The sequence below is a fragment of the Canis lupus genome, chromosome 37, assembly GCF_003254725.2.
Source record: "Canis lupus dingo isolate Sandy chromosome 37, ASM325472v2, whole genome shotgun sequence".
NCBI lineage: Eukaryota > Metazoa > Chordata > Mammalia > Carnivora > Canidae > Canis > Canis lupus.
The window spans coordinates 17880811-17908252 of NC_064279.1; the positions used below are offsets into that span (position 1 = coordinate 17880811).

Consider the following 27442-nt stretch of genomic DNA (forward strand, 5'->3'; position numbering starts at 1 on the left):
CGGAGCATTTTCTCATGTGCTTGTTGACCGTGTCTATGTCTTCTTTGGTGAAATTTCTGTTCATGTCTTTTGCCCATTTCATTATTGGATTGTTTGTTTCTTTGCTGTTGAGTTTAATAAGTTCTTTATAGATCTTGGAAACTAGCCCTTTATCTGATACGTCATTTGCAAATATCTTCTCCCATTCTGTAGGTTGTCTTTTAGTTTTGTTGACTGTATCCTTTGCTGTGCAAAAGCTTCTTATCTTGATGAAGTCCCAATAGTTCATTTTTGCTTTTGTTTCTCTTGCCTGCATGGATGTATCTTGCAAGAAGTTACTGTGGCCGAGTTCAAAAAGGGTGTTGCCTGTGTTCTCCTCTAGGATGCTGATGGATTCTTGTCTCACATTAAGATCTTTCATCCATTTTGAGTTTATTTTTGTGTCTGGTGTAAGAGAATGATCTAGTTTCTTTCTTCTGCATGTGGATGTCCAATTTTCCCAGCACCATTTTTGAAGAGACTGTCTTTTTTTCCAGTGGATAGTCTTTCCTCCTTTGTCGAATATTAGTTGACCATAAAGTTCAGGGTCCACTTCTGGATTCTCTATTCTGTTCCATTGATCTATGTGTCTGTTTTTGTGCCAGTACCACACTGTCTTGATGACCACAGCTTTGCAGTACAACCTGAAATCTGGCATTGTGATGCCCCCAGCTATGGTTTTCTTTTTTAATATCCCCCTGGCTATTCAGAGTCTTTTCTGATTCCACACAAATCTTAAGATAATTTGTTCCAACTCCCTGAAGAAAGTCCATGGTATTTTGATAGGGATTGCATTAAACGTGTAAATTGCCCTGGGTAACATTGACATTTTCACAATATTAATTCTTCCAATCCATGAGCATGGAATATTTTTCCATCTCTTTGTGTCTTCCTCAATTTCTTTCAGAAGTGTTCTGTAGTTTTAGGGTATAGATCCTGTACCTCTTTGGTTAGGTTTATTCCTAGGTATCTTATGCTTTTGGTTGCAATTGAATTACTTGTTGAACTAGTTAAACCAATTTCCAAGCCCCATACCCAGAAATTTTTTTCCCAGAAATTCTAATTTATTAGATTGATATCGGAAGTAATTGGCTGAAAATACTTTAAGGTACATTGGAATGGATGATTGCCAAAGACTGTGTCAGTTTCATGATTTTAGTACCTTTTCTGAAATGGGATAAAATATATCTTCAAGATATTTCTAAGCCAGCCTGTCACATGGTCTGTGGTATGTCTATGAGGTCTCACTCAAGTCTGCTTATTCATGTGTCATTTTTTACATGCTCTACAGTGGAGTTAGAACTTGAGAGAATATCAAATCCTAACCATTAGACCACCAGGGAGCATCTGGAGTGAGACCTGAGTCCAAATTTACCATGCCTGAAAATTTTAGGTTCAAAACCATTCTCTTCTCACCAAGTGAGCTAGTGTTGGCCAAACAGCCATAGGGCTGACAGGACATTTTTCCATGTGCTTATCTTGAGGTAGGGGATTGATGATTAATTTATTCACCATTCAACAAATATTTGAAACCCATCTGAAGACTAAGTGGCATTTTTGGCAGGTTTCTATATTACAATCATGTTACTTGGATGCATCTTATTTTTGTTTGACCCTTTTCAGACTCTGAAAGAGAAATACTCCAACTAAGGTAGAAAATTAGAAAATGGTTTCTTTTTTTTTAGTACAGTGTGTCTCTGCTTTGCATCTTTAGCCCTGAGAAAAGATATTCATGGGTGGCTCAGGAAGACAATAGAGCTGTCAGGGACATTTTCTTCTAGGTGTTTCTCTTACTTTTAATTTCTTCCCATGAAATAGTGGAGAAAATGTGACAGTTGTATCTTACTTTCTTCTACCTACAAGCCCTCAAGGTGTATGAGCTCATAATCTTTTGTTTGGTATACTTAAATAAAAATATCTATGTGCTTCTTGCTTTAAAGAACAGAAAGTATAGGAACTATCAGAGTTTACCAAACTATTTTTTTGCATGTACAATATTCAGGTAATCCAATGATAGATGGAGGTCTGGATGAAAATGCTTCGGCTTTTAAACTAGTCTGTAGGGACCCCTGGGTGGCTTAGTGGTTAAGCATCTGCCTTTGGCTCAGGGCATGATCCTGCGGTCCTGGGTCTCTGTGTCTCTCATGAATAAATAACTAAAATCTTAAAAATAATAATAATAAATCAGTCTGTAAATGCATTGTTTTTTGTTTGTTTGTTTTTATTTTTTTAAGATTTAATTTATTCATGAGAGACACACAGAGAGAGGCAGAGACATAGGCAGAGGGAGAAGCAGGCTCCCTGTGGGTAGCCCGATGCAGGACTCAATCCCAGGACCTCGGGATCACGACCTGAGCCAAAGGCAGACGCTCAGCCACTGAATCACCCAGGCGTCCCTAAATGCATTAAGTTTTAATGTGCACATATTAAAACATTAGGGAGAACGAACAAAAGTGTGTTTTTTTGGCCACCTCCAATGTAATAAGTCACTTGTCACTTTATTGTTTTCAAGATTTTGTTTGTTTATTTGAGAGAAAGTGAGAGCATGAGCGAGATATGTAAGAGCAGAGGGAGAGGGAGAAGCAGATTCCCTGCTAAGCAGAGAACCTGACTTGGGGCTGGATCCTAGGACCCTGAGATCATGACCTGAGCTGAAGACAGACACATAACTGACTGAGCCTCTCACATGTCACTTTAAACTTACCATTCACTTATTAGCAATATTTGCTCGAGTAGCCATTTAAAGAGTATTCCAGGGAGGACAGATAAAAGAGAAAAAAAATTTTTTTTAAACTAAGTAATGTTAGTTTTTCTAAGAAATAATTCTTGTCATGAGAGTTTGTTAACCTATAACCTATCAGAAAGATCTAGTATATTAATTAGAGTCTTATAAATGTTTTGCATGGAAGAAATTTAAGTCTATTTTGATTTTCATTCACTTTACATACATGAGGGATGACATGAGAGCTGCTGTGTGCTAGATGATAATACTTAATTTTCTTTAAAGAGCATTACAGTCTTCGGCCTGGTTTGAGAAGCAGATGTATTTAAATACAATAGAATCTCAATATAGGAGAAGCCTAATTATTGATATTGCCATCAATATTCTAGAAATCTGATAAATAATAGTGGTGCCAACTGATACAGCCATTCATAAGTTACAAAGTGTATCCCCAAGAACCTATCTTAACTATCATATTAGATATAAATTTTTCTATTTATTAACTAATTAAAAATTTAAATATATGTATCCCAAACTGAACTGTTTTGCCATACAGAATGTTTTATGTGAAGGTAGTTAATTTAATTAATTAAATTTTTTTCTGTTCCTTTTTGTTGTTGTTATTGTTCCTTCCGCTCTGTTACTTTGTATATCTTTTCTCTTTCTTGTGATTTCTTAACTAAAATTATCCAAGAGATTTGACTACTTATAAGGCTCCTGATTGATGGTACTAACATCTTCTACTCAATATGGGTAAAAGTAGTTCTTTTACTCAGCAGCATTAAGAGTCTATGCATCAAATCTACCTAAAAACAACATTGAAAAATTTTATATAAAGAGACAAGGAATTAATCCATATACTATTTTAACTTGGAATTCAAGCTGTAGAAAGACTGTTTTCATTCTGGTTTTAATATAAGCTGATATATATTGACTTCAAAAGGTTAGAAATCTAATCAATACCAAATCATATCATTTTTACATCATACCCTTAGAATCAAAAGTTAATGACAGATTGCCAAATACTAATGAATCTTACACTATTTTTATAATTAGTCATCAAAGAAGTGAATTAGAGTATATCAATGATCAGTGGCTCAATAGCTGAGATGAAAGCTTGTGTGCTTTTCCCAGGGAGAATTAGATTGAGAATTTTAAGAGCTGGAATTTTAAAAACTGGACTTTGATGAAAGAAGTGTCTGTTCTTAGGGGACTTTCAATTATCAAGAAGAAATTGTTAAATAAAAAAGAGTAGAGGGCATCTGGGTGGCTCAGTCAGGTGTCAGACTCTTGGTTTTGGCTAGGGTGGTGATCTCGGGGTTGTGAGATAAAGTCCCAAATCAGCTCTGTGCTCAGTGTGGAGTCTACTTGAGATTCTTTCTTCCCCTCCCTGCCCCTGGTTCTCCCCACTGCTAACACACACACACACACTCTTTCTCTAAGATAAAATGAATAAAAATCTTAAAAAAAAAAAAAAGTATAGTAAAAATTGAAGCTTACCACTCAAGTCCATGACTGACATTTATGGTGGCATAAGATCTTCTCTCAGCTTTCTTTCTAAGTATGTCCTTAATTGAGATGAATATTGGGGCCCTGCAATATGCAGTATAATAGCAATGACATGATAAAGTCAGGTGAAATATCTCATTCTGATATAGAGAGAAATTTGGACCTATCGGATCTCTTTTTTAAAAAATCCATATTACACGTAGCTGTATTCCCATTAATACTGGAATTGTGGTTAGCCCTACCAGGTAAGATTCCCATTGTAAATTTTTATAAATTGGGAATCAAGGTCTTGGACTTAGTACATTTCTTTTAAACTTAGTAATTTCCTTGCCCACATTATCAAACTAGACTTTGTGAAAGGAGATAGAGGGAAGAATTCAGGTAGCTTTTCAGTTTAATAATCAAACCAGATGATTGTGTGGTAGATACCCCCAACTGTTCAGCTGTTAGGATCTGTGATCTTTTACAACATGGAAAGAGGAGAGTCTTTCTCATTACACGGTAGGAATGGAATGTTGCAATTCCTGATACCTCACAAGTTTCCTTTTATAGGAAGGGGGATTGGAGTTTATTGCATCTTTCTTCTTTAAAACTACATTCACAGCTTTCAGGGGGATTCAGGTAAAAACGATATTGTACATGAGGAAGAAGAGATTAAAGGGAGCTGTGATCACTCTTACCTATATTGTAATGCCACTGTGAAGCATGGTGATAATCTATGATCCCAAAATATTGATATGAAGTTTACCATGAGTGGGGGGTGTTTTCATAATGCCATGCTATGATTATAAGGGAGGGTGCCCAAAAGAGTGTCACTTTGATTCCAGGAGCTTTTCAGTAGAGATGAAAATCTTTCCAAATCATATTTTCTGTCAAAGTACTTTTGTCAGCAATGCTAATTATAGCTTAAGATCTCCTCAAATGATTGTCACTTAATTGATGGTTAGACTATGTACATTTCTGATACCCAACAAATTAGAAAGTGATGTCTGATTAATCTGCAAGCATTTTAAAGTATATGATCTGAATATTCTTATCAGGAAATCAGATGATGCATTTTAGATAACTAATCCACTGTATTGGTGCCTCTGATATTAATTAAAGTAGCATGGCCAGCCAGCTCTTTCTTTTCCCAAAATGAGCTTTACTGATTAATTAAAAAGGAAGAATCCAAAACTCTCTATTGACCATTAAGGAGTTTATGTTTTAGATGCCTGGTATTTTGAAAACAAGGTATCTTAATATTTTAAATGGATGATTGCCAAGTGGTACTCTTTCCCCAATCAGGCGTTGTTTTTTTTAGGTTCAAAGTGAGGATTTTTTGTCACTGACAAATCTTTTCCAGAGAGCCCCGGGGAGGGCAGGGTGGGGGGCCGGGACTGCCAATTTTAGCTGGGAGTTTGAGTGCTTTATATTGTTTTAATTAATTACTTTGAATATCTGTGGCTAGGACTCTCAGTGTTAAACAGTGGCTAAAATGAAAACCTAAGCATTTCCCAAATCCTTTTGGACATTACAATAAACATAGTATCAGAAAAAGTTTCCTATGGCCACTTGGTTGGAATGCTTTGGACATCATTGCCCCTCTCTGAGATTCCAAAGTCCAGTAGCCTATCAGAAGCTCTCAGAAAACTCAAGTTATACTTGCTCCTCTAACTTAGCATTTCTTAAGCTTATTTGATCATTTTAGCACTGACAGTCTTCCTCCCCAAAACACATAAGCCAAAACTAATCATGAAAAAACATCAGACACATTTCAATATAGGAATTAATCTCTACCTGACCAGTATTTTTCAAGATCACCAAAAACAAGGAATGTCTGAGGAATTCTCACAGCCAAAGGAAACCTAAGGAGACATGAAATGTTAATGTATGCCAGATGGAATTCTAGAACAATAACGAAAAAAAGGATATTTGCTAAAATTAAGGTAATCTAAGTGAACTATGGACTTCAGTTAATAATAATGTATTAATATTTTATAAATAATTATAAGTAATATACCATACTGAGGTAAGATGTTAGTAACAGGAAATTGTGTACAGGGGCGCATGGGAATTATTTGTACTATCTGCTTAATATTTCTGTAAATCTAAAACTTTTCTAAAATTATAAAGCCTATTTTCTTTAAGTGGCATTAACAAGACAAGTACTTCTTTCGAGGAAACTTTCTATTTACAAGTATTTACTCAGCATGCAAAATAGATTGGATGATGTAAGAATATGGAAATTTTAATTAAGCTATTTGGGGAAAGGAAATGTGAAGAAATCAAGGCATGTAAAGATAAAGATGCTGAGCCAGGATCTCAAATTCAAAGGTCACAATTAGAATCTCTGTATTTCTTTGGCCCATTAGATATACAAAGATGCCACAACAACTCAGAAAAAATACAATCCTTAGACTCCTGAATGAGACCCTTTGATATCTGACTGGAAGACAATGACAGAATGGAGTCTAGAACATTGCAGACTCATGTTTATAAAGATTGAGTGCTGAATTCAGATGTATACATGCAATGCTGAATTCCGAGGTTACACTCCTCCCATCAGGCTTCCACATCTTAGACATTTGCCATGTCTGCCTTGGACAGTCCTATATAATATCTAGAGACGGATTTGCCAGTAACTCTTATTATTTACCAAGTTTTCAGGCTCTTGTTTCTATAGCAGTAATTCCAGAAAACTACTTAAAATATTTTATATATAATGATTTGTGGTATAATGATTAGTAGTATCATTTCTAATAATAATAATGATAGTAACTACTATCTATAGAACATAACTGGGACTTTGCTGAGCCCTTTATGTTTTTCTGTTCACACTTTGTAACAAACAATAAACTAGGCATTGTCCTCACTTTATAGATAAGGAAACCCTTCTGTGGATCCAGTTCTTTGCACATTGTCAGAGATCTAGGGATGCTCCTTGATTTATTCACAAGTCATTCAATCAATGTTTCAAAAGCTAAACTTCTTACATCCTTTTTAAATATGTTCTTGTGGATAATAAATAGAACCCTTATGCGAAGCAATTTGGGGGGAGGTTTGGTATTGTAATCAAATTAGTTATTGTATCAAATTAGTCTAGCTCTTCTTGGTATGAATAGGAAACTAGAATGAGAACCTGAGGAAAGTATTGAATTTCAGTAATTTAAAAAAAAGACAAATACTTGGTAGGAATCTGGTAAGAAAGCTTACTTTCTTTATATGTTAATTTATTTGTGATGTCTTTAAACAGAGCTTTATTTGTGATGTCTACAGAAAGTAGATTTGTTTTAATACAATTTTGTTAGCTTGTTTGGAGGTTTTTACTTGAGTTACTGTTTTGAAAATGGGAAAGTGTTCTTAGTTTCCACCAGAGATAGTCATTGCCTATGTCATTATCTTCAGTGTGGGGACAGTGGGCCAACAATGAGACTACATTGCTGGCAGCAGCTTTCTAGAACTGAACAATGAATCACGTCTTCTCAACTACATCTCTAAACCAAATGGCATCGGTGTGGAAGTGAAGGCCCTGCAATAGCTATCACTCACTTAATATGTACATACCCATTCCATGACTTATTCAAACTTTACTATAATTTACAGCTATCGGATATATGTCAGTGATTTAACTTTTCCAGATCTGATTTGACTTAGCTGTGAAATAACATAGAGTAGGATGTGGGCCTAATATGAAATTTTTTATCCTTTCTCTATGTAAGATTTATACTAAGAGAAAATCTTAGTATATCTATATATACTCTTAATATAGAAAAGTTTGCTGAAAACTTAAGTCAAAACTATCTTTTAATATACAGTATCCAAGAAAACATAGCCACCTCTGGTTTGAATTGAATACTTTTAAAATGGAAAGAACTAATACATTAGCCATTGTCTTTTCTAGGGTTTAGAGAGAGTTGTGTTTTTAAAAGAGTACATGGAGTAATCTTCTCCAATTCATCATTTCCCCTTAGCTATTTCTTTTCTTACCTTTCTCTATCCAATTTCCTCATACTGTGGGTTTCCCCTATCCAGAAGGATTCTTTGACTCTACTGTACAGTCAATATCATATGTCAGTGAAAATTAGATATCTCTTTAAATGCCAAACAGTAATTTAAAACATACATATGAAAATTAATGGTGATCGTTTATTAAAGGAGTAGATAGGCCAGGAAAGATCTGTTAAAAATCAAGGTAGTAACAACAACTATTTGCTTGATATCAATAGTGGACTATTAAGCATGTTTTTGACCAAGCTAACCATTGAGTTTGCTTGGGTTTTCCCTATCTTAGTAATAGTAATAACAGATCAGATTTTCCCAAAGTGATGGCTACTATTTTTCTGATTCCAATCCCAGGAGAGGTCACAGGGCATTGAAGAATGGCAGATGATCGGAAAGACGAAGCAAAGGCGCCTCACTGGACCTCAACTCAACTAACAGAAGCATCTGCACACCCACATCCGCCTGAGATTAAGGATCAAGGCGGGGCAGGGGAAGGACTTGTCAGAAGCGCCAATGGATTCCCATACAGGGAGGACGAAGAGGGCGCCTTTGGAGAACATGGGTCACAGAGCACCTATTCAGATACCAAAGAGAATGGAATCAACGGAGAGCTGACCTCTGCTGACAGAGAAACAGCAGGTAACGAAGGACTCCTCTGTCCCCAGTGCTGGCTTTGTGCTTTGAAGTCTGTTTCATCTGAAAGTGAATTAATTTACTGCGATGATCCTCGTTCACTACTGCTAGGACTGAAATTTCAGTCAGTCAGGGGAAATAGACACCAAAAGGAGAGAAAAATCTTAGGAACTAGCCCAACATTTCCCCCAAATTAGTTGTATTCTTAATCTCATCTTTCTAATTTTAATAGACAAATGGCTCAGTGTATGGGTGTTTTGCTAGTAACTCAGCATTTTAACTCACTGAAAGGAAATTTCACAGCTAGTTACTTATTAATTCTCTTGAATGATAATGGACCTCAATCTGAATGACTGAATAGAAGGATATTTACTTTTGGGGGCAGAAAGAAATTTAGAGTTTATCTCCCAGCCTTTCAAAAAATAAGGAGAGATTGGGGCATCTGTCTGGCTCAGTTGGTAGAGCATACAACTCTTGATCTTAGGTTTGCAAGTTCAAGCCCCATGGTGGGATTTAAAACAAAATCTTAAAAAAAAGAAAGAGAAAGAAGGAAAGGAAACGAACACACACACGGGAACCATTCCATACTTCCTCAGAGAGCTTTGTAGAAACTAATATTATAGATGCTTGAAGAAAAACATAATTTGATTTACTCTTAAGTACTTCCTTTCAAAGTATAATTTCTACCAATAGTCCTCTTTATTCTATCATTGATAATATCATCATTGATGGCATAGTCATTATATACCATTAACAGTATAGAGAAATGCTTGCCTGCACTATATTCTTCACCATTATTTTCCTTTTTTTTTCTGCAAACAGAATTTAATGTATTTGAATACAGTAACTTGTAGGCATGCTGTTCCCAAAATAGCCAAACTACAAGTAATAAGAAAGGCAATACCCCCTTTCAAAGTCCTCCCTTGCTTATTCAGACACTGGTTTTCTGCATTCCATCTCTCAGCAACACTTCTCAACTGTATACTTTGTCCAAAAAATACATTTCAATTTTCATAGGGTAAGATTAAAGATATTTCAGATAACTGAGGAGAAATTACGTAAGGACATAGGGTATTTTTTTTAATCCCCTCATTTGATAAACTACTGTCGAGCATTTTCTTTACACAGGGTGTGTTAGCTTCTGTGCCAGGGCTCGTGCAAGGAATGGTCTCTGAATGTCACAGAGCAGATGACTTATCTGCTCTGTGTGCAGACATGAGTCCTGTGCACACAAAAAAATGTAGAACATAATGTGTCCTGTGCCAAATTTGAAGGCAAAAGTTGAAGAGGGATTGTTTCTGCTTAGGACCAATTCCCAAGTAGCGCACAGAAGCATCGTGAGAAGTCACAGCAGACTCGCAGGGGTGTGGCAGATTATTTTAATAGCTCAAAGGGAAACACAGTGATATTCAACATCTGTTAAACACCGCATGACGTCAAGATAGCTCACAGTTTCCACATTCAATCACACTACATTCCTTTTTTAAGATTTATCTTTGTGAAGTCAGGTTTTTGGCAGTTGCTGTGATAAGAAGCAAGCACCCTACGGAAATTCACATGGAACAAGGGAAGAGAGTGAGTGTGCAATCTAATTCAAGCATTTCAGAAGCTAGGTAGTTCTCCCTAGGCACATATGCCCCATTAATAGGAAACTGTGGATACAAGTGAGATAAAAATGTTATTTTTGCCTTTCATGGTCACAATGAGGATCAAATAAGAGCAAATAGTGTAGAAAGTCAATGAATCAAAAAATAATATCTTCTAATTACCATGATTGTTATGGGTGTGTCAATATGGACAGCAGGGCACTCTTGTTCAAGGAATATTTTTCTACAGCTGAGTACAATACAGCTTGAACAGGTGGGACTTGTGTGTCAGGAGAACTAACTAGGAAGATTTTGAGGGAACTGAGGCATGAGGAGAGAGGACATGATGGAGCAAGATGCTTGTGGGGAAGGCAAGAGAGATTGTGATAGACCAAGATTTTTCTCATCATTGTATCCTGCAACACCTGAGGTTATACTTCAAGTGCTCAATTAACGTATGTTGAGTGAGTGAATGAATGAGTGCATGAATGAACATAAAAGAAAAAAGAAAGTCCCTTTCAAATTAATGGTGAAAAGTCTTATCTTACCAGTTGAACCTCACAGATGATGATAGAGGCTGATAATACACTAAAGAAAAAAGTCACTGTTCATGTTCAATCAAGCAGTGAAGAGCTAATATCACTATTTCATTTTTTAGTGGTCTTAATTAAGTGTATAAGAGCCTCAGAAAAATCTCTTTGCCACATCAGTGTGTCTTCACCAGTTTCATTGAGGAACTAATATAAATTAAAAGGAGATTAACAGCTGTTTCTTTTCATTTATAGGTTCAGGACCATAAATGAGTTAATTTTGATTTAATTTTGAATTCAACTCAGTTGAATAATAATAATTCAACTCAGTATATATCACATAAACCTTATGTTACCATATAGACTCCGAAAGTTCCATATGTATGCTCACAGTTGACAACAAAAGTTTTCAACAGCCAGCTGTGGGTTACCAGAGTAAAGGTGGTGTGCAATCCTAACAGGGTGTGATTTTTAAATTAACCTCTGTCCAGAAATAACAGGCTATGTATTAAGTCCATAAAATGTGGAAAGCTGTGAGAAAGGAAAAACGTACAATATTGTCTCCTCATACCTACAGAGGATGTTCTAGTGATCATGTGTAATTAGATTTCTCTCTACTTTAGCTTAATAAAATTATTAAGCTTAAAATTATTTAGCCTAATAAAATTATAAAATTATTAATTACACATAATTGTTTCACAAACAAAAATCCTTCCCAGTAGAAAGACGTGTTCTTCAATCTCAAATATGGTCTTTAAAAATACTGTCCTCTGATGGTAAGGATCACTCACATGAGCTGGCATTGTATTTCGAGGTGATTATTTTAAAGAGAACCAGAGAGGGATCCCTGGGTGGCTCAGCGGTTTGGCGCCTGCCTTTGGCCCGGGGCGCGATCCTGGAGTCCCGGGTTCGAGTCCCACGTCGGGCTCCCGGCATGGAGCCTGCTTCTCCCTCCTCATGTGTCTCTGCCTCTTTCTCTCTCTCTGAGTGTCTATCATAAATAAAAATAAATAAATAAATCTTTAAAAAAAAATAAAGAGAACCAGAGGAACTATAGCCTCCCTTTTTATCATTCCCATATGATCTGTCAGTACATTGCATTTTTCCCTTATAAAAGATACTTCTCAGGGCCCTTTTAACATGACACATTTCAGTAACATCAGGTCTTCAGCTATATGCTGTGATGTTCAGGCCACTACTGGTTGAATCCAAGGATCTTTCTTCTCTTCATTGTTAGAAACGAATTTATCCCCAAGGTGGTTTATTTTTATTCATCTCTAAAAGCAGGATCGTGTAATAAACGTTACACAATTACTGCATCTCTCGCCCCTCCTTTCTTCATCAGGTGGGCTTACGTCAACCAAAGATCTTACCTCGTTTTCTCTCACCTATGCTTTTCAATGTTTACCTTCATTTCTTGGCTATAATAATTTTGAATTTTTTTACGTAGGCAAGCCCATAGTCAGCTTTTCTTTGATCCTATGTGCTGAGACTGAGGGAAAGGGTAGAAGGGAATTCTAGAAGGCGATAATATTTTAAATTACATTTCTTTATGGATTACTCTTCTAGATTTTGTCTCTTTCTTTACAGTTGAAAGCTAATCCATAGAAAAGTAGATAGAATTATTTGCTCACCTATTGAGGCATAACTTTTGATACTTTAAGAATTTTTCTTATATATTCACTAAAGTAACCTTTATAGAAGCCATGCCACAAAAGCACAAAAAAAGAAATGAGAGACCACTGAGAATCTAGTCTGTTTGGAAAGCTGTTATTATAATAAGAGTAAAAACATCAGTTTTTCTTATTAAAGTATAGTTGATACACAACATTACTTTCGTTTTGGTTGTACAACATAGTGAGTCAACCTCTCTGTACTAAATGCTGCTCTGCGCAAGTGTAGTTCCCATCTGTCACCTGCAACACTATTATTGTGCCACTGACTATGTTCTCTATGCTGCACCTTTTATTCCTGTGACTTATTCATTCCATAACTGGAAGCCTGAACCTCCTTCTCCCCTTCCCCCATTTTGCCCCTTCCCTCTGTGCCCCATTCCCTCTGGCTACTCTCAGTTCTCTGTATTTGAGTCTCTTTCTGCTTTCTGTTCATTTTAAAACAGTCATTTTTAAATTATCTTCCAAAGCATGAATCATAAAAGGCTTGTGATGAACTTTTCCTCTCTCTTCCACCTTATTGTTATTGAAGAAAGCAAGGGTACCACATCTGGTGCCCCTACAGTTCCGACTCTGAGTGGAAATTAGGAACCCCATCCTTAAGTTTCTCATCTGAGGGTGGGGCCCAAACTCATATTGGCATTCATATCAAGATAACTGGAAGAAACCAGTACATAAGACCACCTTTCACAGTCCTCCTCTTTACAGGTATAGTCACTCATCTGAGATCAGATGACTACAGCCGGACTGCAGGTCACCCACTGCATAGACCAGTGCAATGCCCGCTACCCCACACTGCCAGGTTCAGAACAGCACGGGCAGCTGTCACAGTTATCAATTATAGTCCTCTTCTATTGCAGGACAGTCACATCCATGGACCTCTACGAAGGACAGAAAACTGTAACTTTAGTCTTGGTTTTTAGTATTAGTGAAGCAGGAAAGAGGTGGTTCTCAGAAGTGTATAGATGCCACAACATGGAAGTATTTAAAATCATGCTTCCATGATTTGGGCTATCTAAGGTACAATGCTTTCAACATGAGCAGCAAACACAGTCAGAGTAGAAAGTGCCTTTGTGATCATCCAAAGGCAACATCAGCTGTCTCTTGGAGTAAATATGAAGATTAAAGAACATTTCCTCAGTTCCCCCACCCCACCCAGTTCCCCAAGGGTGTTTTGTTTTCCCAACAGTCCGGGGATCCTATTCAGGTCTACTCCCTCCTGAAGCAGTGAGATCTGTAAAAGCTCTTCTAGGTGATACACCGTTGCTCTTCCAGAGCTTACCAGGGGAGCTGTGCCTTTGGAAGCCTTGACCTGCACTTTAGCATCCCCACAACTCAGGCAGCCAAGTGATGAACGCACTCAAATACATAAGTTGAGTGTTGCCAGGATTTTATGTTTAGGCTTAAAAATATATGACGGAGGAAAGTTTGTCATCATTCATGTGCAAAAAGCTGAATATACCTTTAAGCCTCTCTCTGTTTCCCTTTCCAATCTTAGAAAATTCAAACTTGCCTTTTCTTACCTCTCTCATTCTTCCCACCTCCATTCCCAGATTTGAGATTTACTAGTAAGAGTCATCATGCCATTTAAAATATGGCATATTGTATATGATATTATATTAATGTACACAGAGCCAAAAACGTACAGAACCATTTCTCCTGTGAAACACTAAAGCCATCTGCACCACCCCGCAAGGCAAATAAACACGCTGGCCTAACAATACAAGAGGTTGCAGATTTTCCTTCCCTTGTTACCATGGCAACCACTCTTTGCTGGAGCTGCCATTTCCCGGAGCTCCGCAGAGAGAGGAGCATGCGGAGCAGAGTTATTTAGCATTCAAGGGTGGATCTGCAGAAAAGCGCAGGGCCTCACTGCGAAGCTTCTGGGCCTGGCGGCGCCGATGGATGAGTACAGAAAATGGGGATCTTGTCAGTGTTTTCCTTTGAAGAGTTAGGCATCTGGGGTTAGAAAGAGTAAGGAAGATAAGGATTGATTTTTTTTTTTAAAAAAAGGCAATTCACAAGGTTTGTATTTGTCATGTTTGCTTTGTCCTGTGTGATCTCTATAGCATTTGAAGCAGATTTGGGGTATTAGCTTCATTATAATATGTGGCTTGTCTTGTTGGTAAATAGAAGGATCTGTACCTGATTGAGAGCTAACTGACATGGACATTATAGTAAAGGCCTGCATCTCTTACTCTTGGTAAGATAGGAGCTTATATATAGTAGGTATTACTAGCTAGAGCTTAAAGTGTTTTTACAAAGTGGAGGAAAACACAGGCACCAGATAATGTTGTTTACTTAAATATGCAGTTATATATATAAGCTAGTTCTCCCTATAAAAATCTACTTCACATCTATCTTTGCTCCTCAGCAAAAGTCTTAAAGTAGGATGAGATTTGTCTTCGGCCAATAATTCTGAATCAAAATATAAGGAAAACTTGGTTTCTCTAGACTTCTTTTAATTAAACCCAGTGACTCAACAAATTAAAACATGTTTTTGTTCCTTGGAATTTTAATTGCCTACAAACACTTCCAGTTGTGAAGAGCAAGGCTCTATCTAACACAATGTAATATGATATTTAAAAACTAAAATTGATTTGCATACACATTTACTCCCTTGTATATTCTTCCAGAAAATTCCTCCCATGCACTTAGTGGAAATCAGTCTTGTTTCTTTACCATTTTGTTTTACACTAAATGTCAGAACCACAGTCATAAGCACTTTTTTAAGAAGTGTTTTATCATTCTCTTTGGCCCACTGACACTTTGAAAAATTATTTTGTTGAATTTGAATCTTAATCAGTGTGACAGATTCGAGCTAAGAACAATTTAGACCTACTTGTAAAATTATTCTGTCCAGCTTGTTTTTAAATGTAAATATAATTTAATTATCATTGTATTTTCTTACTTGACCCTCCCTCCTAATCCTGTATCTTCCAAGACTTTATCAAATGTTCTCCTCTATAATTTGCTGTTGCGTTTTGTCATCACTTTTTTTTTTCTTATTAAGGTATTCCCATTTTTTGAGGTTTTTAAAATTTCCACTTAAGGAAGAATTCTAATGTTTCATAAAATCTTTTTTATTTGCAGTGAGCAGATGAAAATAATCAGTCATATCAGCAAGTCTTCATGGATTCAGTTTTGGATAAGCTAAGCCTTTGTTTTGCTGAGAATTATGCATGCCCTTTTTTTTAAAGATTTTATTTATTTATTCATGAGAGACACACAGAGAGAGGCAGAGACTAGGCAGAGGGAGAAGGACGCTACCTGTGGGGAGCCTGATGTGAGACTCAATCCCGGAACCCCAGGATCATGCCTGAACCAAAGGCAGATGCTCAACCACTGAGCCACCCAGGTGCCCCTGCACGCCCTTTATCTGTCTCTTATTATATTTCTTTTTTTAAAAAAAGATTTTCTTTATTTATTTATTCATGAGAGACACAGAAAGAGAGAGAGGTAGAGACATAAGCAAAGGGAGAACCAAGCTGCTCTCAGGGGGCCAGATGTGGGACTCCCAGGACCCTGGGACCATGCCCTGACGCTCAACCACTGAGCCACTCAGACATCCCTCCTATTATATTTCTAAGAATTCTCTCCTCACAAAAAAAGGGGGAAAAAAAGATAAAAGAACAACTTTAATAGTAATTTGCAACAAATAAATTGCTCTACCACATATTAATCATTGATGGACAATGTATTTTTTGAAATGAATAACATATATATAAATTGATTCTATTGCTTGTATGTACCTAAGAAAAATATCTGCCACTGTATGCCAAATACCACCTCAAGGGCTGGCTCTGGTTTTGATGTTGCTGCTCCTAAGAGGTTAGTAGACTGCAGAGTACCTCAAGATAGTCACTCCCCCCTCCTCCCTCCGCAAGTTACTGTGATGAACCGACTCTTTCTGCTTCAGTGTACCAAGCCTTCTCTTCCTTTCATTCCCTCACACTTCACTGCTCCTTAGCACATTACATAAAGCACGTGCTTTGACTGTCAGGGGAGTCTGGAAATTCATCTCAGGAGCAGATGAACAGAACAACTGGTGTTTGCCTTGCGGATCTGGTAGTGAAAGCATGATCTGACTTGGCATCATGAGTCCTGAGGGGAAAAAGGACACTGAGCCACTAGCTGCCCTCTCACGGAGTGGTTCAGCTCACAGAATGAATCACTATTCAGCAACGCACATAGAAAGTACAATTCGAAACCCAGCCAAACTGATGAGCAAAGAAAGAGGAACACATATGTCCCAGGCTCTCATTGGGACTTTTAACGAATATGCAAGTGCTAGGTGGTTATTAGAACACAGAAATGAGAATAAAATGTCTGTTTTTTACAACTTATTTCAGTAGTCCTCGAAACTTAAGACAACATTAGGCAAAATGAGTAATAGAGGAATCAAAATTCAGAGAAAAATCATCTTTAATAGTGATGACTAAGTCTCAGCAGCCTGGAAATTAGACTCAAGATTTTCGGTCCAAATTTTGTATTTGGCAAGACAGATGGAGACAATGCTGGGATATGAGCACCTCTGTTTCGCCCATAAGAGACCCCAGCATGAATGGTCAATTCCTCTGAATGAACTAACAATCTTACCTTTTGCAGAACAAGTTCAATTTCCCCAATCTATGGCTTCATTCATGTGCTGCATTGAAACAGGAATGGGAAAACATTTTGAAAGGGTACATAACATACAGGAGAGGTTTTCAGGGTCCACGGTCAAAGATCCACGATTTTATTCTCTCCGAGGAATTTTTTCCTCTTCTGAACACCTCTGTGTAACATGTTCATCTCTTACTAATAGCTCTAATCATATGGATCATTCTACTGAGCTTATTTGTTACTTGTTTTAATCTGCAGCACTAAGTTATTGGTTTTTTGAGGTAAGAGCTCAAAACATTTCATCTTCATGTTCCTTTTGGTATATAATGCAGTGATTGTTTTCTATAGTAAGTGCTAATACATTTTTTTAAATTGATATAAAGAAGAGAGAGAGTTCATATCCATCTTAGGTTTTAAGATTAGAAATCTCATAAGCAAAATGGGGCTACCAAAATTATACCACAGTATGAGCAATGCACTTGTGGGAATGATGGTGTTGGCAGGAATACTGGATATAAAGAAGCAAATGAAGAACCTAAGAGAGAAGGTTAGAATCAAAGTGAGGACTATAGAACTATTGACTTGAACAGAAAGGAATTAAGTAGGAACTCTGAAAATACCATGGGAAGGATACGGTGGAAGATGACATGGTCTGAAAATGGGCTGAAGGTTTGGTGTAAAGAAAATATACCTTTGACTTAAGATAGCAATATGACACCTGATTAGAAATATTTTCTTGATGATAAAAATTAATGAACTGGAAAGAATATGGAAATGGAGTAAATGACCTTTCTAAGAGATATCTATAATCTAACAGCTAGGTAACACATGGATAGTGAATAATTTCTCATGCTCATTCCTGCAAAATTGAGCCCAGTGTAACAATTGGCTCCAGTTGAAATGGCACTGAAATATCCTGCAAACAGAACTTTAAAATTCACGCCTCTGTTGATCCTCTGGGTGTAAGTTAAGGATTGCCTCACTGTTCTAGGTCAGGAGCTCATATAAATTTCAATTCTGACAAACGGGCAATCTGATTCTTTTGGGGGGGGGGCAATCTGATTCTTAAAGCAAATGGATGTTCTAAGTCATAGATATAATTATCCTTCTTTAAAGGAATATACCAGTATGGTCTTAGAGAGAGATGTATCCTATTTTTGAAGGTCAACCTGAATGAAATATCACCAATGCCCTTTTTTTCTCTATTTCATCTTTGAGTCTGTAAAATGATTTGCAAATGATAAGTTCTTAGCTAATGAACGTTTCTTTACTGAGTAATAGGGATAATTATTTGCTCACTTTTGGAAAAATATTTTGATTTCAATTAGATATACTTCTCTAGTTTCATTATTTTAAAAAGTGATAAAAGCTTTTAGTAACCCATTTTTTTTGGTGTATTAAAATGAAAGATGCTCCCATTTACATGTTCTGATTCTAATCATGAAGTATTTCAGTAATTAAAGGACTTTTTTCTTCTTTATAAGGGAAAATCATCATCACATCATTTACTATTAATTTTATGAGCAATTTTAAAAAATGAAATTTTTAGACACTTTCTCCTTGCGACATTTTGTACATCATTATCCTTTATCCTAAAGCCCATGCACATTTCTCTTTCTTGAAAAACTATCTACTGGTGGTTGTTGTTGTTTTTTCTCATCAGCTTGAAAAGTAGAGATTTATGACTAAAGCATTGTAAAGATTGGAATAGACCTGCTTTTGTCCGAGCTTTACCAGAATGAAAATGCTAACATAGGGAAAACTGTTTTTTCTCCGAAAAAAAGAAAGCACTAATTTGACCTAGACACCAAAGCATGTAAAATATTCCCCCAGGTCAGTTCCCACCCAATTCTTAGAAGTCTCTCTTTCAGTCAGAAAAGAAACAAAGAACTGAGTTTGAAGCAAGTCCAGATGCTACTTTCAAAATTCACATTTTAGGAAGAGGAGTTCATTCATTTGGGATAACAATGATCTCTATCCTCATGAAATATCTGCCTACGAAGTTGATGGTGCTTGAAAATGCCCATTAGACCACATTGAACTTGCACATATGATCTGAATGCGACACTGAAAATACTGAATGCCCAAGAACTTGGATGTTTTGGTGACACAGATTTCCTTTCTAGTTGGATTTCATCGTAAGGAAGAGTAAATTGAAGATACCCTTGCTGATAATTTAATGTCTTAGGACCGGAATCACCAGATGAGGTTGAATTTATTTATTTTTTTATGTAAAGGAGTATAAACTTCCCAAATTATGTCTAACTTTTTAAAGTTCATTTTTTTTAGATGAGCATTTCTTCAATTCTAATTACAAATGCTTGAGTCTCCTGGGTCCCCAAATAATGGTGAATTTCAACTCCTTTATGTTCTCTGATACAATTGGATGTGAAAAAACTGTATAAGTACAAAGTGCGGGATCCCTGGGTGGCGCAGCGGTTTAGCGCCTGCCTTTGGCCCAGGTCGCTATCCTGGAGACCCGGGATCGAATCCCACGTCGGGCTCCCGGTGCATGGAGCCTGCTTCTCCCTCTGCCTAGGTCTCTGCCTCTCTCTCTCTCTCTCTCTGTGTGACTATCATAAATAAATAAAAATTTAAAAAATTTCAAAAAAAAAAAGTACAAAGTGCTTTTCTTCACCAGGTTTGTAGAGAAATGAAAATTACCAAGTATGCTTTTTAGAAAATATTTTGGAAAATACTATTTGATTAAAATGTTGAGGTGGTTCTTTTATTTTATTCTATAAAATTTTAAGTATGATGCTTTAATTAATGTGATTGCATTTTTACATACTTCTCTTCCTATAGCTTTTGATCACCTTGTTGCTATCAGACCAAATTCTTCATGCCTCTTTGCTTCATGTTGCGTTTCAGAATTATCCAAGAAAAAAAGTAGAAATCACAAAGCTCCCTGATCTCATGAGACTTTTTCCTTTTATAGCAAACTTTTCTTCAACAAAACAAACCCCAATATAAGCTCAAATAAAACATTTTTAAGGGGTAGAGGATCCCTCTAAAAGTTGAGAAAAAGGGACCGACAAACTTTCAAAGGAAGTAAGAATGAATCAGAAATATTTTCAGGCATATTCTGAGAACAAGGAATTGGGCAACCTCTTCACTATCAGAGCAACCATATATGAAATAACAGAATTGTAATTTCATTTTGGAAAAAAGAAAAAGCTACAAGTCCTGATTTAGACATTTTTCTTATATGTCAGTAAGAAAATAGTCTACATTTTCATATGTTTTTGTAGGAAATTGGATTTTTATTGCCATGTCTTTACTAAAATGAAATGAAGATTTATGAAATCTGATTTACCGTATCATGAAGAAACCCCATGTATCCCTTACATAGGATTGTGTCTTTGATGGCAAATGCATGTTTTTAAACATAGGATAGCTTGTAGTTACAGTGGCATCTGCCTACCTGGGAACTGCCATGAGCAAAATTATGAAGTAAATAAAATTTGCTTTGAGTACCTTTTCCTTTGCTTCCTGCATCCCATTTCTTCATTTTCTTCCCTTTGTCAAAAGTCACCTGAAGTTACCTCCTATGGTCAGGATCCCACCTTTAGCCCCATTGCAAAACACAGTTGCCTTGCCCAATGTCAGCCTACCTCCCTAGATAGCATCCTATTCTTAAATATTTCTCCACTCTGCCACTCCATCAAAATTGATCTACCTTCTCTTTTTGCTGGGCTCCCACAATAGAACAGCCAGAGCTATTACCATAATCAGTTAGAGTTCTATGCTTTCTAGATGTCATTTACACTCAGACATAAAGATTCAGTGTCTTCAAACAGAGTGAATGCCTTGGCTCTTTCAAGTATGCTATTGATGGCACCCAGGCTTTGCAAATATTCCTAGAAGTATACTTGGTAACAATGAAATCAATCTACAGAAAAGAGATATAGATTGACTTAGTAAACAACACTGAAGAAAAATCCTCAATGTAAAATTTTATTTCAACAGATCTCTAAGGGGTGTTTTCTAAAGTAGAATTTGTATATTCTGAAGATAACTTTGTTTTTTTTTTCTGAAGATAACTTTGAAGTTACTATTACATGTTCTTGTTTATTTTACATAATGAAACTTTTTGTATCTGCAGATGGAGAGAAATTCATTAAATAGTATTTTCCTTGGGATGCAATAATCAATCCAGAATACAAAACAAGTCGTCTTTATTCTAGAATAATTTTTGTCATGAGGAAATTAAAAATCCTATTAAAATCTTTGCTTTTTCCTATCATAATATGACCAAATTACAAATATAACATTGGACTTGATACTTGCTGTCTTCCTTTAAAAAACTGATCTTGCAAAGTCTCTTGATTTGCTACTCGGAGGTCCTAAAAAAGAGTCTTTAACTATTATCAATTTTACTTGTTTGGAATTTTTTCTGAGAATGTGTCTCCCCTTATCTTGTGTTGTGGCTGAGCTTTTATTTAACAAAAATATTAATGAATAATAGAGGGATAGCTCAAAACTATATCTTTCTTATTTTTTATTTTATTTTCACTATGGCATTTTAATTTTCAGAATTTCATAATGTAATTAATTATTTACACCTTTCCCCACAGGATTATTAGAATATGGTTCTCTGTTTTTTTATACATATATATGAAATATATATTTAGTTTTATATAAATATATATTATATTCATATTAATTTTATATATAATTTGAAAATTATAAATAATTACCATACACATTTATTAGTGACTTAAAGTCTGCCAAGTGGTTTTAGGGCTGGTGTAAAGAGAATATTTGTGGATGATATTTTAAATAGCTACAATGGCAAAAATAAAATAGGCAGTTATAGAAGATGGTGAATCGCTTACTTAAAACATTTATAGTTCATGAGAGACTTGCTAAGAAGAAAGCACATAAGGTTGATGTTGTATGCTGCTATTTGCACATTCATTCTTAGAAACATGGTAGGACTGGAGGTTGAAGCAAACTATAATTACATAAAAGTCATGTTGGTCTCTCTATGTGTTGATTGAATGTACTCTACAGTGTGTTTTGAACAAAGTGATTTTTCCCATCACATAGTTCCTAAGTTCCATATGCTTCTAGGTCACAAGGCCTCCAAAGATTTATGTAAGTTATAGTATCATAAAGGTGAGATAGATGGAGTGAACAAAAGGTGGTTTTTACCAATTTATTATAACAAACAGGTTCTCCTAGAAGAAATAACTAGGTTTATTTAGGTAACTAGTAACAACTATTCCTGGTATATAGAGAACTTCTATTTGAACAGTTTACTCCAATGCCTTTTTTGGAACCTGGAATACTTTTCCATCATATTCTTGGTCCCAGGTTTTGAAACTATAGAAACATTAATTCACCCAAATCCCAGCCTTGCTTCAGGTGATCAAAGCCTTTGAGGTACTCAAATACAGAATGAAACTTTAAAACATGGAGAGACTTTTATGTGCATGAGTGCTGGCACATGCATAAGCACACACACACTGTACTGCATTTCTATACACACCTTTAAATTTTGTTCATCCCACAGTTATTCTAAGTGTGCATTTATTTAAGGTCTCTTAGGTTCATTGATGTTTCATCTCTCCATTAGTTATAATAGTTATCTTCATTTCATGCCACATTCTTTTGACAATATGATGTGTTCAAGACTTAATGCAGAAGATGATTCAATTACTCACAAGTCTACAAGTAGTACAATAGTAATGACTTCAGTAAGATGCAAAACCAAGCATTGAAAAGCTCTAAAAACATAAATTTCCCCCAGTGCCTTAATGATTATATTCAATGTATTGATATTAAAGCAATTTGAAAATTTAAAAGGGGAAAATTCCCCAAGAAATTTCTCTTTCTAAAATTAATTTAAGCATAATGAAGTATTATAACCTAGCTTAATTAATAAATGTTTAATATATGGGCTAAAAGCAGCAATACAAATATGTGTACATTACCATATTGGAAATCCCCAATATCACCCAGCAGCAAAAACTTTTAATTAGAATAGTTAAGTATAAAGCTAGAGTATATTCACTTACTATATATTTCTTCTGCTTAAATGTGTTTTTTCCTATTTCCAAGTGAACCCTTAAAATGAGAAGCAAAACTTCCAGCAGGTAATACTTCTGATCTGTGCATTGTTTTTCTAGTTCCCTTTGACTCCATAATATGCTTGACCTGTGATGATATTCTTCCACTGATAACCATCTTAATTTACTACACCTTTCCCCCTTGACTAAATGTAAATGCTAGGCGGATTCTCTTCAAGTTCTAAAAACTATATTTGAGTAGGTTAAGTTGTCTATCTAAACAATATTGTAGATTAGAACCCATAGATTAAGAGAGGGGGGAAGCAAAGAGAAGCAGAGGGAAAATTTTCCTATAATCATAACTGTACTCCCAGTCTGAGCCCAGCCAGGTTGCAAACACATCTCAAAACAGGACTATATGAGTGAGTGACTATGGATGGATGAGCCAACATCTGCGGCCATTTTTCATAGAAAAATCTTTAAAAATGAAAAGAAAATTTGTTCTTCAATGAGATGGCCCCACTTCAAGCACAATTTACATACAGGAATACCATGTCTTTATATTTCCCATAATGACTAAGAATAGTTCCACTGTCGGTAAGGGGTACAAAACATATTTTCTTAAATATGTTCAGTCAGAACTGAACTTTTGCAGTCATGATTCCTTATCTTAAATGTGTTTATATCCATAAACGAATCTGACCTCACATGCATTTCTTCCCATAAACTAAATTTATTCTTGTTTTAATCAGTAAATCTTTAGAAGAAATCTTTGGAAGAAAAAGCGGGTCGGCAAAGATCTACAGCTGCTGCATTGGCAAGGGTGACCTCTGAGATCAAATTGGAGTCTGACTAGGAAAGGAGATGCCAATGCGGCCTCTTTAATTAATGCTAAGGTGCCAAGGAAACAAACAAATCAAAAACCAACAACCTGCTCTTTTAATTTCCTTCTTCACCAGTTGATTACAGGAAATAGTTTCTGAGGAGCCATTTGCTCTCCAAATTAAGCAAGGAACTTTTTTCTTTCCCTGTTTTTATGAATTTGTCGAGGGTGCTTGTTTAGCAGAGTACTTCCAACCACACAGTGCTTTCCTTGTTGACTAGCTTCCATCAGCAGCAGCAATTAGCAGCAGTTTCCTAGGCAACCATTCTGTACCCTACTGAGAAAAACCTTTTCTTGACAGGAGCATTCTGTCTAAAATTGTTTTGTTTTCCTTCTTTCACAAGTGTATGGTAGGCTTACTTGTCATTTCTTTTAACACAGCATTATTATGTCCATTATTCTTAAAAGCAGAAACATTTACTGGCTTTTATATTCCATATGGTTGAATTTATTGTCAGTGTCTCTTACTTCTCTCTTAACCTGAAAGAAGTCAACAAAAATATGCTCTCAAGCATATGCCAACTTGTTTTGGATTTTTTTTTTCTTGTTCACAGTCTAATTGGTGAGCCTTTGCGTGTTCAAGTATCACAGCTGGTCCTGCTGAAAACTGAAAGGGTATACATTCAAAATCAAACTTCTGTGTCTACCAACAATTTTATGTGTTGCTCAGAAGCGAGTTGAAATTTCCAGAGCCACTTAAAAAGTTTTAACTCCACGGCTTTTATTATAAAGCAACCGCGCAATATCGATAGATTAATATAACAAAATAACTAAACTGGAAATATGCTATAAAAACAGGGCCTGAGACTGTGTGTTAAGAAATTTGACATGATAAAATACCAGAAGAGTGTAGCAATGGTGCAGCATGAATCAACATATGGTATAAAGCTGTTGTATAGGCTACAATAGCTATAAATGCTGAATAGTAAAGCATAATAGTAAAATAAAATTTATTCATCATTTTAGATAGTAAATGGCAGGAGCCTGATGTATTATTGCCTATTAGGTGATGGTTCAGCATTTCGGCAAGGAGATACTTATTGGGAAAAATAACAGAATTATATCAATGTATGACAAACACTTTCAGGTCTTTATAGTTTGTCAATCAAATGATGATTATATACCTAGATGACTACAAGACAGCTAGAGTGATTGAAATGATACTGAATGAATGAATGAATTTATTTTAGAGAGGGAGAGGGAGAATCTCAAGCAGTCTTTATACCCAGTGCAGAGCCCAATATAGGGCTCGGTCCCACGACCCTGAGATCATGACCTGAGCTGAAATCAAGAGTCAGACACTTAACTGACTGAGCCCCCCAGGCTCTGGTGACACAGAATTTAAATAAGCAGTTGATATATATTATTTCATTTAAGTGCCACAATACACAAAAGGATGAACACCAGTTTAATTCCCACTTTATAGATGGGAAATCAAGGTTAGAGAGATTGTCACTTAATTGCAGCTAGTAAGTAAAGACAATTTAATTTCAGATTGTCTGACACAAAAATCTACTATTATAAAATATTTGTGCTAAACATATGTAAGTCAAAGTGATGTCTAAATGGGACAGTAAGTTACCTTTATCCATCATTTTGCCAGTTCTCCCATCCAGAACATGTGTTATTGTGTGGATTCAATACATTGATGGGAAATAAAAGTGCCTGGGGTAGCAACTTGTCTAATAAACTTGTATCACAGTATGATGTTTATTATTTAGTTGAAATGTAAGTAGCTTAGCATGATACCTTTTGGGTATTATCAGGTAGGTTTCTGGAGTTGAGAGCTTGTCCCAGTTGGTCTCTTATACCTATTTACTTCCTATATGTATTCCCACCAATTTATTTCCCCAGAACCAAGAAAAAATATTATTTCTTTCCATTCTTTTTGTTTTATCTACTAAGGACTGCTTTGATACTGTTTTGCCCATTGCCGTTGCCCGGAATAAATTTTCAAGACAGACTTCACGTTTACTTTTAGATGTTTATCTATATAGTGATGATCTGTTATCACCTACGACTCTGATAGCTGGGTTGTATCTAAATCCCTTATTTTATATCAGCCTAAAACCAATACTTTTTATTAGACAAATTTATTTTAAGTTGCTTTTAATGTTTTCCTACAAATTGATTTATGGGCAGATTACTTGCCAGATTAGTTCCTGGTTGACTACATATAATATGACTTTTACTTACATATAATATGACATATAATAAGACTTTAGAACCATGCCATGAGATGTTTTTGTATGACTTACAGAAACTGTCTCATCACCATAATGACACTACTGAAAAATAATATTCAAATACAGGTTCTCACTGCAATGCAGAAACTACTGTTAATTACATTGGGAACCTGACATTAACAAGAGAGAGAATAAAGTACATATTACAAACACTCCTTAACTAAGACAATTTTTAACATAAACTAAAAATGCCCACTATAAGAAAACTTTAGATGCTCAAAAGAAAGACAACTGAGCCTTTCATAATTTCAGTTTACACTAAGAAGTGTAATGTGAAGATCAGTGTTACTTTTGCTTGTGTATAATGAACAATTTCCCAGTAATAATTCCAGTATAATCTAGATTTATCTTTAATCTTCTGAACAACTAAGTCTTATTCATAATTTTATACATAAAATGTGTCAAAGAAAAAAATAACAAAAAATAGGGCAGAAAAGGGATTAAAGAAGTAGAAAAAATAAGCAATGAAAAATTAAAATGTACATTAATCTCTTACCTCAAAAATAGTTTTTCATATTACTAATTGTCCTTAAGAGTAGACAGGGGCTATCATGCCTTTTAGAGTACTGCCCACAAGATGGTCCTAAATTGGAACTTGCTAGCAGAAATCTAGAGCAGATCAAATCTGCTCAAATCTAGAGCCTAGGACCCACACTGCTAGGAAAATGAGGATAACAAATAAAAAAGAATGTTTTTACTTCCCTCTAATTTTTTCTAGGGGAAAAAAAAAAAAACACTGTCCCTGGCATCAACATAGATGATTGCAGATTAACTATATTATCTGACATTCATAATAGTAATAGCCTAGTTGGGTTGGAACTTTAGTTGCTCTTTATTTTTTCTAAGATTGTATTTATTTATTTGAGAGAGAGTGGGGAGAGGAGCAGAGGGAGTGAAACAAGCAGACTCTGTGCTGAGCATGGAGCCCAACATGGGTCTTGACGTGGGGCTCGACATGGGCTCCACTTGGGATTTACAGGGCCCCACGTGGGACTGGATGCAGGTCTGATCTCAGAACCCGGAGATCATGATCTGAGCC

General features: G+C 35.9%; 1 protein-coding gene across 20 annotated transcripts in view; it reads left to right on the forward strand.

Annotated features, from left to right (window-relative positions):
* Positions 1-27442, forward strand: part of MAP2 (microtubule associated protein 2) — a 293705-nt gene that overhangs the window by 206957 nt on the left and 59306 nt on the right. For all 20 annotated transcript variants that reach the window (XM_049106437.1, XM_035710979.2, XM_035710992.2 and 17 more), the window contains one exon: positions 8588-8872. In XM_049106437.1, the coding sequence (XP_048962394.1) occupies positions 8611-8872 (262 nt within the window). In that variant the 5' untranslated portion in view covers positions 8588-8610. The remainder of the gene's footprint in view (positions 1-8587; positions 8873-27442) is intronic.